Below are 13,268 nucleotides of genomic sequence, written 5' to 3'. Positions count from 1 at the left end.
GGATTTTTAGAATGTCCGATAAAAAATAAGGTGCAAAATCCGCCTGAGCACTAACTTTTATTCAAGGTCCCAAAAATCCATGAGCAGAGCACAATATTTGCTCAGTTGTGTTCCCTCTGTCCCTTTAGCTGGCCTACTGTGTGGTACAGTTCCTGGAGAAGGACAGCACGCTCACTGAACCGGTAGGTTGCAACGTGTCTGTGTTGTTTTTCCTGAATGTAATGCAAAGATGCGGTCAGGTGTGTTACTGGATACCAGAGGTGGGACCAAGTCATTCCTTTGCAAGTCACAAGTAAGTCTCAAGTCTTTGCCCTCAAGTCTCGAGTCAAGTCCCGAGTCAAGACAGGCAAGTCCCGAGTCAAGTCCAAAGTCAAGACTGGAAAGTCTCAAGTCAAGTCCTAAGTCCTGCATTTTGAATTTCGAGTCCTTTCAAGTCCTTTTAACCACAGACTAATATATTTACACAGATTGTGTATGCTTTTAAAACGCTGTATTCATTTATTAAAACAAGTGCATTTGAAATTGCAGGAAAAAAAATAGTGCTGACATTGCACTTCATAATAGCACTATTATCCAGTCATTTTAAACATTTAACTCATTCCTTTACAGAATAAACACATTTGAAAAAACAAGTGCTTATTTGCACAAAAGTGTTAACATTGTATTTCCTTGGCACATTGCATTGTAACTACCGGTAGTTCCACAGCAGTTTCTATCCTGTTCTTACCTTATCTCATTGATCTCATCTCATACTGTATGTGTGTTGATGTGTGCGTACATATGAAAAACATAACAAAAACATGAACAAAACAATGAACAGAGTTGTACTTTTTAGATGTCAGGGCCCTATGCAATATGTTCACATATTCTTAATATAGTATACATTTTAACTGACCTTTATTTGACTATGTTTGTGTTTTTGTAGGTGGCTAAAATATGCGGTGCTGCTGATCGCCGTCTAACGTTACGTTACTGTGTGTGATACATTGACTAACGTAACGTTAAGTATAGGTACCTCATGCAACCCTGCTTAAAAAAAATCACTTGACAAAAAGTATGAATAAGGTAGCGAACTGCAGTGGACGCAACATATTGCCGTGTTTGCAATGACGTTATAACCATAGACATCTTATAAGTAGACGCAGCATTGGCTGCTGTGACACGAGCAATTTGGCCGCCATCTTGAAGTGGTGATGAGGAGCCGGCGAGCAGCCTAAACTGACAGTTGACAGGTAGAAAACAAAGATGGTGTTCAGCGTTTTCCAACTCAAATGAGCGGACTGTTGAAAATAGAAATCGGGTGATTACTTTTCACAAGTAAGATTTAACATTAATGTACTATTGGTTGTATTTTATGAAAATAATATTACCACAGAGTTGAGAAGGAGCAAAGATCTTTAATATTTGTATGTGAAAATCACAAAGAAATCTTCTGGGGGAGGATGACCCCCCTACATGGGTTTGGTTTACAAACTTTCAGCCCCACCTAAAACAAAATTCACCAGCCGCCACTGATTATGATGCATTCTCATTTTAGGCAAAATATAACACAATACTTTCTTAACAGTATAATTGTAACCAGGAATAAGTCTTCAAGTAACAATATTCAAATACTAACATTGTTGGGTAAGACAGAATTTGGTTTTATTCTGAATCCAGTGAAACAGATTGGTGGTTTTAGCTGATATAAAGACTTACAGGTGTTTATATATGTTTATGTTGAAGTATTTGGCAGACGCTTTTATCCAAAGCGACATACATAAAAAATACATATAAAACAATGACTGTAAACATGATCATTTAAGGGAAGAATGTAATACAAAATATCAATACAAAGTGTCAAGACAGAATAAACTCTCTGCTGCTGCAGCAACAGAGATACAGTCTATAAGATATATAGATATCTAATGTATTCATACATTGTTTATGTAGGATATACGCATGTATATATAACCTAATCATATTATTTCTTCAATTTAAAAATAGCTGACCGTTTTTTCCCCTTTCTCTTGGATTATATTCCCAGTTTTGATCTCGGACGTCTGGTCACTTATAGCGTATAAGAATATTATATTACTGTTAAGCAAACTATGAATAATAAAACACGCCAAAACATGTGTCCTTTATCATAGCTACACATATAACAAAAAAGCGCGTGAAAATCAGTGGTATTCAGTGAGGTAAAATGAATTAAATGCGCTGACAGTTCATTGCTCCTGCCAAATGAATTGCACTAGTGGGGCGGATCACCACTCCAAGATGGCGGCCCCGCGTCTCGTCTGCGCCTGTAGGCAGTAGCGCGCGATGCTGCGTACCCTTATAAGATGTCTATGGTTATAACGTTAGCAGTGAGTTTACAGCCTCACTGATTTAACTACACAGCAAATAAAAGTCACGTTACTTAGCCAATAAACGTTAGCTTACATTCAAAACTTACCCTTCTTTGTGCATCTTCAAATGTCGAACGAAGTTGGAAGTTGTTACGTCTCCGTCTATAATATTCCAACTGCATGATTTGCATAGGGCTATTCGTTTTTTGTTGACCGAGTCGTAGTTTTAATACCCGAACGAAATTAACTTTGGCATAATTGTTTCTCACTGCCGCATTGTTTGACCATTCTTCTTCATTGGTTGTCCTGCAATTTGATTGGATGAGAGCTGTGGGATGAAAATAGCGTAGATCTAATTTGATTGGCTGTTGTACTGAGAGCACACCAGCTGACAGGAACAACACGCTGATAGACACAGACGAAGAACAGGAAAAATACGGAGCGGCGCGCTCCCAAATAACTCTTTAATCTTTGGGTTTTGGGGAAAGTAGCAAGTCATGTCAAGTCAAAAGGCTCAAGTCCAAGTGAAGTCACAAGTCATTGATGTTAAAGTCTAAGTCGAGTTGCAAGTCTCTTTACATTTTGTCAAGTCGAGTCCAAAGTCATCAAATTCATGACTCGAGTCTGACTCGAGTCCAAGTCATGTGACTCGAGTCCACACCTCTGCTGGATACTATCTAATACACTTCTGCCTTGGAGACATTGTATGTCTAAATAATATGCAACTACCGTATTTCCTTGAATAGCCGCAGGGGCGCTAATTAATTTAAAACCTCCTGTCACTCCGGCGTTTACCGGAAACCGGCGGGATGGCCGTGCATGCGGTAATTATTTTAAAACCTCTTCTCACTCCGGCGTTTACCAAAAGTAATCCGGTAAATTTAGGCGTGCGCTTTGAGTGTGATGTAAGCATACCATCATGAAAAGCACATTTAATAAAAAAAACGTTATTATGGTCTTACCTGTACTTATAAATGGAGTCCATTTGCAGCTCCTTCTGACCAAAAGCATCGATAACTTGTTTATAGAAGTCTTCCTTATTTTCTTTCTTCCGTTTTAAAAGTCTCTCTGTCTCGATGGAGATATTCCTTTAATTATTACCTCCTGCTTCGATTGAAAGTCCAGTTTAGAAAACTGTTTTATTTTAGATACCGGTATGTAATCCTCCTTGTTAAAAGTTCAGGCAGAGGCTGTGTGTGTTCACTTCTTCTGCAGTACCGGAAGTCGCAAGAAGGATCACTAGCGCGGCAGCGCCCTCTACCACCAGGAGGCGGGAGTCATTTCATGACTCATACAGTATTTGACACGCAGCTACGGTATATTAATAAAACATAGCTGCTTACTGTTGTTTTTAGCATACTGTACCGGTATTCAATAGCTTGGACCTTAAATCCTACTGAATAGCTCTTTATCTTTTTTCCTTTGTGCGATTGTAAACTACTGAAAGCAGCTTCCTCCATTTTGAAAATGAGGACAGGTAAAGCGTCACTCGTGACGTAACGAATTTGACCCGGTGGAAGTTCTAGCCATATGCTAAATATTTTGCGAAACGAGTTTGACCCGGCGAAAATTATAGACATGCGATAATAAAATTAATATTTTGCGAAACGAATTTGATCCGGCGTCAATAATGAACCGGCGATAAGGCCAAGCATGCGTTAATTATTTTGAGAAACGAGTTTGACCCGGCAGTAATTCTAGACGTGCGAATACTATATTCCCTGAGCCAATTCAAGGAAATACGGTATACTTATTTGATACTTGTTTGTATTGACAAATGTGCTGTTTAGACTGAACTATTGCTCAATGAAGGCCACTTGTTATATATGTCTAGCTTGTGTGCTATTGTGTGCTCAACTGTTGTGTGTCTGCTAGCTCAGAGTAGCTTATGGCCTGCATGGCTCACCCTCTCCGCTCATCGCCATCTTTGCCAACAAGAGTCTTCGATATCATTTATATGTACTTCACATTGTAATTGCACATCATTATTTTCTATAAAATGTGTTTTGTCTTCATTTTTTTGGTGTCTTGTACGGATAAATTACATTTATGTTTTCTTACTGGGCAGTTTGCTTCGGTTTTTGTCTGGTGCAATTTGATTTTTATGGCAACTTTTGGAACGAATGAATAACAAAAAACAAGATACTACTGTGTTCCTCTATGGTTTAAAGACATAGCCTGCTACCCAACCTCAGCAACGCTGGTATTTGATCAATGAAATTCGACATGGTCAATTCTTAATGGTAATCAAATAATCCTGCCGTGTGTGTGTGTGCAGACAGTGATGGCTTTGTTAAAGTACTGGCCAAAGACCCACAGCCCCAAAGAAGTGATGTTCCTCAATGAGCTTGAGGAGATCCTGGACGTCATTGAGCCGTCTGAGTTTGTCAAAGTAATGGAGCCCCTCTTCAGGCAGCTGGCCAAATGCGTGTCCAGCCCGCACTTTCAGGTATGGTGCTCGCATGACACACAGCAGGTTGTTTTAATAGTGTGCGTCACCTTATTTGTGTGTATATCAGGTGGCCGAGCGGGCGCTGTACTACTGGAACAACGAGTACATCATGAGCCTGATCAGCGACAATGCCGTCAAGATCCTGCCCATCATGTTCCCCGCCCTGTACCGCAACTCCAAGACCCACTGGAACAAGTGAGTGTCTCCCCCCTTTGCCCGCAATAACCGTTTTTACAGCCACGAGCGCTAACGTCTGCGCGCCTTGCAGGACTATTCATGGCTTAATTTACAACGCGCTGAAGCTCTTCATGGAGATGAACCAGAAACTCTTTGACGACTGCACGCAACAGTTCAGGGCGGAGAAAAGCAAGTAAGACACCACCAGAACGCACTACATTTCTTGTTAGAAAGCCATCATTAAACAAGTTTAAAAAACTATAGCGGGCTTTCTCAGGTCCCAAGTAGTGGGAAATGTATCATGTGATGTCACTCTCTTCTTTGATAGGTTGCAAAAATTTAAACTGGAAGTGGGTTTGGTCTAATAGTAATATGGTGCAAATAAACACAACTTGGGGCTAAATTTTAGTACGATATGGACAATCTAGCAGGCTATACAGTACACCACTTTAAACTACAATGTCGAGTGCTACTCTAGCAAATCTCAAACACGTAGTACTCAATGTCAGATCTTTAAGTAACAAATCCTTTTTAAATTATACTTTTATTTCTTCTTACAATCTCAATTGTATGTTTTAACTGAGATAGGGACGGCGTGGCGAAGTTGGTAGAGTGGCTGTGCCAGCAATCGGAGTGTTGCTGGTTACTGGGGTTCAATTCCCACCTTCTACCTTCCTAGTCACGTCCGTTGTGTCCTTGGGCAAGACACTTCACCCTTTGCCTCTGATGGGTGCTGGTAGCGCCTTGCATGGCAGCTCCCGCCATCAGTGTGTGAATGTGTGTGTGAATGGGTAAATGTGGAAATACTGTCAAAGCGCTTTGAGTACCTTGAAGGTAGAAAAGCGCTATACAAGTACAACCCATTTATCATTTATCATTTATATGGCTTGGCAAAAACACAGCAAATGCATCAATCATTGAAACTAGTCCCCTTCACTTCAACTATGTGTTTTAGATACGACAAAAGCAGAGGAGTGGAGTTATTTGTCATATTCAGGGACAATATACTCACCTACGAATTTTCATTTGGGGTTTGTTTATCATTTGAGTATGTGTCATTCAAAATGGAGATGATGCAAAATCTTCCATACTTTATATCACAATTTACAAACCACCACAAAATTCAAATTCATTTATTGATGATTTTACGGAATTACTTTAAATTGTGTGCACTGAGTTTGACTGTATGGCCATTACAGGGGACTTAATGTGTGTGTGGATGTAGCGCTGTCTTCGAAATGTTTGGTCTAACTCAGCATGTAAACAAGCCCACCCACAGCAGAGGGAGTTTCTTGATTTCATCATTCAAATATGAATGTTATCAATGTTGCTTTAGTGGATCATTTTTGTTTTCTGCGGCTTGTCTTTTTGACCAAGACCATTTATAAATGACAGAATAGGCACACAATTTGTGGAAATGATTCAGTTTGAAAACACCCCGCATTCTAATGTTGATGATCTGTTGAACTCTTACATCAAGTGTTGAAATGTCTTGGATACCATTACTCCTGTCAATGTTGGAATGGTTAAAAGTAGGAAAAAGGTCCTATGGAGAAATGAAGACTGTGCACAGAAAAGGGAGCACTGCAGAGCTGAACGGAAATGGCGCAAGTCAAAGCTCCAAGTTTATAATGAGATTTACAAAGAAAGGTAATTGTGTCCAACCATACTTTGCGTAGAACAAGGGAAAATATTTTCCTGAAATCATCACAAACTGTAGTAACACTCATGCCCTGTTAGCTGCAGTAAACAGATAAAACAAAGCCTCCAGTTTTACTTCCCCTAAAACTAATTTCTACATCAAAGTGCAATGAGTTTGCAATCAAGGCATTAAAAATGCAAAAAATCCCCGAAAACAAATAGCTACTCTGCAGCCAGCTATTCACCTACAGTTAACACATTTCACTCCTATCACTGACAAAACAGTCAAATCGATCATCCACAATCTGAGTCCATCAACATGCTGCCTTGATGAGTTATCCACTAGATTTCTAAAGTCTGTGCTGAGCAGTTTATCACAAATTTTTATCTAGTTAACATCTCATTATAGACCCGATAGTGTGACTCAACCCCCCCTCATCTCTGGGGAGGATGAGTCACACTATTGTTCTAGTTCTGTAGAGAGGGTAACAGACTTTCGATACTTGGATGTCCACTTTGAGGAAGGCATAACCTGGAACATCAACACTGCGAAGCCGCAGAAGAGGGCCCAACAGAGACTCTACTTCCTACGGCAGCTGAGGTGAGGAAAAGTAATGTCACCCAGAGACGGTTGTTGTCCTTTTACCGGTGAACAATAGAAAACATTTAAATATACTGTACAGGTGTTTAGTTCACCAGCTGCTAGCTCAGAGGACTGCACTCCAGAGGGTCATAAAGATAGCCCAGAAAACCATTGGCTGCCCTCTCCTCACACCGGAAGAGCTTCACAGTTCTCGCTGCCTCAAGAAAGCCCAATGCATCCTAAAGGAAACAACACACCCCAGACACTCCCTTTTTCGATGGCTACCAATAGGAAGGTGCTACAGGTCAATTAAAGCAAGGACTTACAGATTAAAAAACAGCTTTTATCCAACAGCGGTAACTCTACTCAATAATTCGAAAATGCTCTCACACGCAAACGTGAATTAGATGAGGAAGGATGACTATATTCGAGTTTTTTAACCTGTTTGAAATTATTTAATCTATTTTTAAGTATAGATTTTAGCTATGTATTAAATCTATTCTTGAATGTATGTTTCTACTGCACTGCACTAAAGCACTTTGACGGCTTGACACTTTTAATCTCGTTGTACATGTCGCAATGACAATAAAACATCTTTCTATACTGTATATGGAACCTTACCAAAGGCCTTAAAAACTACGGTCATTAAGCCCCTCTTACAATTAGTCTTGATGCCACAGTACTGAACAACTATTTGCCCATATCAAACCTGCCCTTTTTCGGCAAAGTACGAGAAAACTTGTATACCAACAGCTTAGTGACTTTCTCCTGTTTTACAATGTGTTTGAAACTTTCCAATCAGGCTTTAGGCTCCACCACAACACTGAAACAGCTCTGATCGAGGTGACTAATGATATCCGCCTGAATACAGACACAGGAGAACTCTGTTGGACCTGAGCGCTGCCTTTGACACAGCTGACCGTACTATCTTATTACAGAGGTTAAAAAACCGCATGAGAATATTTAGTTCTACTCTTAACTGGTTCAAGTCCTATCTCAATCACAGTATATACTTTGTTGAAATTGTTAACTGTGACTCTGACCAAATCGCTATGACCTGTGGGCTTTCTAATGGCTTGATTCATGAACACTTTTTGTTTATCTTGTACATGCTGCCACTAGGCCAGCGAATACGCAGTTTCAATGTGTCCTACCACAACTATGCAAAAGATACTCAGATGTACGTGTCAATGACACAAGGTGAACATCAGCTTGTTGATTCACTTTGTCACTGCAGCGAACAGATCAGTGTGTGGATACAAAATAATTTTCTCCATCTAAACTCAGACAAAAATTGAAATTTTTTTTTTGGCCCACAGAAGCAAAAAACAAACTTATTAGTCAGCTTCTAAACCATATGAAACCGAGTAATCAGTTAGAAGTCTAGGGGTAATAATGGACTCAGACTTGAACTTTAACAGCCACATTAATAAGTCAAAAACATCAGCAGCTTTTTCCCCACCTAAAAACATTGTCAAAATCAAAGGAACAATGTCCAAAGTAGACTTGGAAAGACTAATCCATTCCTTTGTCTCCAGCATATTAGATATGATACAATAGGATAGGATAGACTTTGGGGAAATTATGTAGCTGCAGTGCAGATACAAAAAGTCCACAAGAAATAAAGTAAAAAACATGAAAACAAGAGGGAAACATCACAGAACAGAAAGGACATACAATTTATTAAAAGAGCAGAGAGCTGATGCAAGCAGTTGCCACTTCAGCGGTATATTTCTTCATACAGCTATAAAAGAAAAACACAACGAAAAACCAAAACATGAGCAATAAATGATACATATTGCGCACATATGACTGCACCATGCATTGACAAACAACAAAATAAAATAAAAACATTTCGAACACCCATCTACACTGTGGTGGCCTCTGCGGTGAGGTGGAGGGGGCAGCACGGCCAGACACAGGAATAGACCCAACAAAGCAACCAAGTTCAAATCCCAGCCGAGTCATACCAATAACTATAAAAATGGGACCCATAACCTCCCTGCTTGGCACTCAGCAACCCGTAGGACAAATTTCACCACATCTAGTGTGTGTGTGACAATCATTGGTACTTTAATCTTAATCTTTAAGAGAGCTGACTTCGTCCTAGGCAGCCCACTATTTCTCGGCCACTGTCCAGTCCGCACGGATGAGCGAGAATCCCTTCAAATAGACCGAGGTGTCTGATACATGTTCATTTAGCCAGAGCTCCATGAAGCTTGTCCATCCTGATGCTCAGCGCTAGCTCTACAGCCCTGTCTCTTCCTCTGCATGTCCTCCTGTCTCTCCACATGGACTCCGGTGTAGCAGAAAGCCAGCAGCTGGTCATTGGTTCAAACATGCCCATGGCCAAAAGGCTCCCCGAAAGCAGATTCAAGAAGTGCAACAGAAGTCACGAAAGTGCCCCCTCTTGTTGCACAGTCCTAGAGGGGCCGAACTAAAAGGTAAAAAACACATGAAAACATAAAGAACACAAAACGAGGAAATACAAGAGCACAAAGCTCCTGCAGCAACTACAGCGGCGCCATCTTGGGGAAAAAAATGCACTACTGTAATGGCCTTCTCACTGGGCTCTCTAAACAAGCTGTAAAGCAGCTGCAGTACATCCAACGCTGCTCAAGTCTTGACTAGCTCCAGGAAATATGATCACATTATTCAACTGCTTAGGTCACTGCAACAGCTTCTTGTTGCTCAGAGAATATACTTTAAAACAGTTCTCCTTGTATATAAGTCTTTTCATGGTCTTATGCCAAAGTACATATCTGACATGTAAGAATCATATGTACCATCGGGAGTGGTCTCCTGCTGGTGCCGAGTCAGGACGAAACATGGTGAGGCTGTGTGTCTGTTTTATGCTCCTAAAATCTTGAATAGTCTTCCAGAAGATGTGAGACAGTCCTCAATGTTGGCAATGTTCAAATCCAGGATCAACATTCAATTGTATTCAGTTCTGCATATAACAACTGAAAGTATTTTATCCACACTCTTTGATTTTAATTTGAATAGTTTTTTTAGGATTGTTTCTTGATTTTAACTTGAATAGTCTTCCAGAAGATGTGAGACAGTCCTCAATGTTGGCAATGTTCAAATCCAGGATCAACATTCAATTGTATTCAGTTCTGCATATAACAACTGAAAGTATTTTATCCACACTCTTTGATTTTAATTTGAATAGTTTTTTTAGGATTGTTTCTTGATTTTAACTTGAATTATGATTATTGTTAATACTTTTCTTTTGTAAGATACACGTTGGTAAACTTGTAAAGCACATGGAATTGCCTTGTGTATGAATTGTGCTCTATAAATAAACCTTCCATGTCTTGCCCAAACGTCCCTTATTTTATCAGTATTCCGCAAATTTCCACGAGATGGCTAACGGCTGCTAAATAGCTCTGCCACAGCGGTGGAGTCTTTCTGAGTCACTTTCCACAACTGGTGGACGCGCTGGGCACGGCACCGACATATAAGCAGAGCTTCTATTTTTAACTAAAATACGCAGTATTCAGGGCGGATAGTATTTTATACCTTAAACGTCCGAATTATCGGGGACGGACCTGGATTCAACTTGTCAAAGTTTCAGTTTTTAGTTGATTTCAAACATGCATACGATACAATATAATGCATCACATATTTCCAGTTGTTTCATTACAGCATGTCCGAAAAGGAGTAGGAAGAAGCAGAGCTTATTTGATGTTCATCATAATTGATCTTCTTTGTACTTTGTGAACAATTGTGTCTCTTAAACTGAATTATATTGGTGCTTTGTTCGATTTATTTACTTAATCCATTCCATAATTGTTATTCCACATACAGATATGCTAACAATCTTAAGTGTTGTACGCGCATACAAATGTTTTAAATGAGATTTTTCTCTAAGGTTATATTTCTCCTCTTTTGTTGAGAAGAATTGTTGTACATTCTTGGGTAGCAGGTTATAGTTCGCTTTGTACATAATTTTAGCTGTTTACAAATGCATCAAGTCGTTGAATTTCAATATTTTTGATTCAATAAATAAATATGTTTTCTATATCCAACATTATGTATTATTCTAATTGATCTTTTTTGTAACACCGTTAGTGAATGAAGCGCACATTTGTAGTTGTTTCCACATATTTCTCCACAATAGCTCAGATATGGTAACACCAGCGAGCAGTAGAGAATATGGAGTGCTTTTTGGTCCAGAACATATTTTGCTTTATTCATTATTGACGTGTTTCTTGCTACTTTATGTTGTATATTTTTTAAATGAGTTCATTTTATCATCTATTACACCCAAAAATTTGTTTTTCTACCCTTTCGATGTCTACTCCATCTATTTGTATTTGTTTGACTTTTCCTTCTACCGTTACCCAATAGCATTATTTTAGTTTTACTGAGATTCAAAGAGTCTGTTTTTGTCAAACCATCTTTTTCATTTAGTTTCTTCTGTTATTATTTGTATTAGCTTCTGTGTGTTATTTTCTAAACAAAACGCAGTTGTACCATCTGCAAATAATGTAGATTTTGCAGATGGCGCTCCAAGTTCCCTGAATTTCCCCCCGTTTCCTCAAGTCGCGTGCTTTCTTGGCGATTGCAGCATTGTGTTTAGTGAGGTGCTCGTTCATGTACACATTTGTGCTTTTCAGCTTTTTTCTCTGTCAGCAATGCCATTTTGGATTTCCTGTTGGCAAGCTTAACGAGAGTTACTGGCGTGGTGTTGTTGCCTCTACTATTCAGTGAAATGCATGCATGAATGGTGTTAATATTTACATTATTTCCCTTTGATTGCAGAACGTTGACCACTTGTTGCTCTGTTGAAGCAGCGTCCATGTTATCTGGTTCTCCTTTCTTGTCAACTGCTCTTGCATAGGATCGAGGATTGATGCGTAGCCCTGCAATGATGTCATTCTGTCGTGTAATCTGATCCACTTCCTCTTTGATGTTTACCAAAACACTGATATTCCCCAGATTGGTGATATCTTCTTGTTGTCTGGCATTGAGCTGTTGTCTCAATGCAGCCATCTCCTCCCTGAAGTTCTTCAAATCAGTTTTATTTAGTTGCAACTGTTGCCGCAATATTTCGATCTCCATTTTAATGTTCTCCACAACACTGCTGTTGTCCCAATGGGTGTTGTCTTGCTGCTTGGCATTCGACTGTTGGCGCAATGTTTGCATTCTCCCATTTCAGATTTTCTTGTTTTAATGCTTTGTTGTCTTCACTGATAATCTTCATTTCTTCTCTGAACTTTCTAAATTCCATCATATCATTACAAGATTATTTTCTGTCTTTGATAACCTGTTCTTGGAGATCTGCAACATCTTTTTGTACATCTTTGATAATCTGTACTTGGAGAGCTGCAACATCTTTTTGTACACCTTTGAAAATCTGTTCCTTGAGATTGGCGACATTGCTTTGTGTCTTATTTATATTGTTTTGTAGAGTTTCTACTAAGTCCGGTTCCACCTCTGGTAACGCTCTATTGTCCATTGACGACTTCTTATCGTGTTCACGGTTGCTCTGCGTTTAAAATATGTTGAACTCCTTCGGTTTTCAGACATAAATTCACCCTGTTAACAATGGATGAGGAGATGCTGATTCTGGATGTCCAAAATCAAATAATATTTTACAGGCATATCCTTAACAGCTTTTTGGGGTCCTGTGTCAAATACCAGCAGAAGAGTAGTTAGCGGGAGTTAAATGAGAAGTGTGGCAGTATAGCATACAGGGATGTTGTTACTGCTGTGTTGTTGCTTGTTTAATTTTAAATTTTTTTTGCCAAAGGACTTAAGGAGAAAAAAGTGTTGTACACTGGAACAAATAGGAAATTGCGGAAGTCCGTTCATTTAAACAGAGTTGACCACTGTAGATAAATTAAGTAAGGACCAGCGATCAAAATCTCTCTGGATTCTGGACAATAGAGGAACAAAGTTGGCTTTATAAAGCTCTGCAAGCATATGAGTGACCTGGACATCCAAGTATGTGAAACTTTGCGAGGCAATTTTAAAGGTAAAATTGTGCAGGGGGATATTACTTAGCAGCAGAATTTATAGGAAATATTTCACATTTATCCTTGCCTTTTTTCAAGAGAGAAATTGAATCTTGGTT

At 39.4% G+C, this 13,268-nt stretch overlaps 1 protein-coding gene across 7 annotated transcripts in view; it reads left to right on the top strand.

Annotated features, from left to right (window-relative positions):
• The window catches only part of LOC133648758 (serine/threonine-protein phosphatase 2A 56 kDa regulatory subunit gamma isoform-like), a 67,209-nt gene that overhangs the window by 42,480 nt on the left and 11,461 nt on the right, over positions 1 to 13,268 (top strand). For 5 of the 7 annotated variants that reach the window (XM_062045158.1, XM_062045157.1, XM_062045161.1 and 2 more), the window contains 4 exons: positions 129 to 182; positions 4,609 to 4,779; positions 4,850 to 4,977; positions 5,051 to 5,152. In XM_062045158.1, coding sequence (XP_061901142.1) covers positions 129 to 182; positions 4,609 to 4,779; positions 4,850 to 4,977; positions 5,051 to 5,152 — 455 coding nt within the window. Of the gene's footprint in view, positions 1 to 128; positions 183 to 4,608; positions 4,780 to 4,849; positions 4,978 to 5,050; positions 5,153 to 9,490; positions 9,628 to 13,268 lie in introns of all 7 variants that reach the window. The other 2 variants (XR_009825930.1, XR_009825929.1) reach the window with 2 other exon arrangements.

The sequence above is a fragment of the Entelurus aequoreus genome, linkage group LG04, assembly GCF_033978785.1.
Source record: "Entelurus aequoreus isolate RoL-2023_Sb linkage group LG04, RoL_Eaeq_v1.1, whole genome shotgun sequence".
Lineage (NCBI taxonomy): Eukaryota > Metazoa > Chordata > Actinopteri > Syngnathiformes > Syngnathidae > Entelurus > Entelurus aequoreus.
Note: the sequence above shows the minus strand (reverse complement) of the source record. Positions and strands in the feature narration are given on the sequence as shown.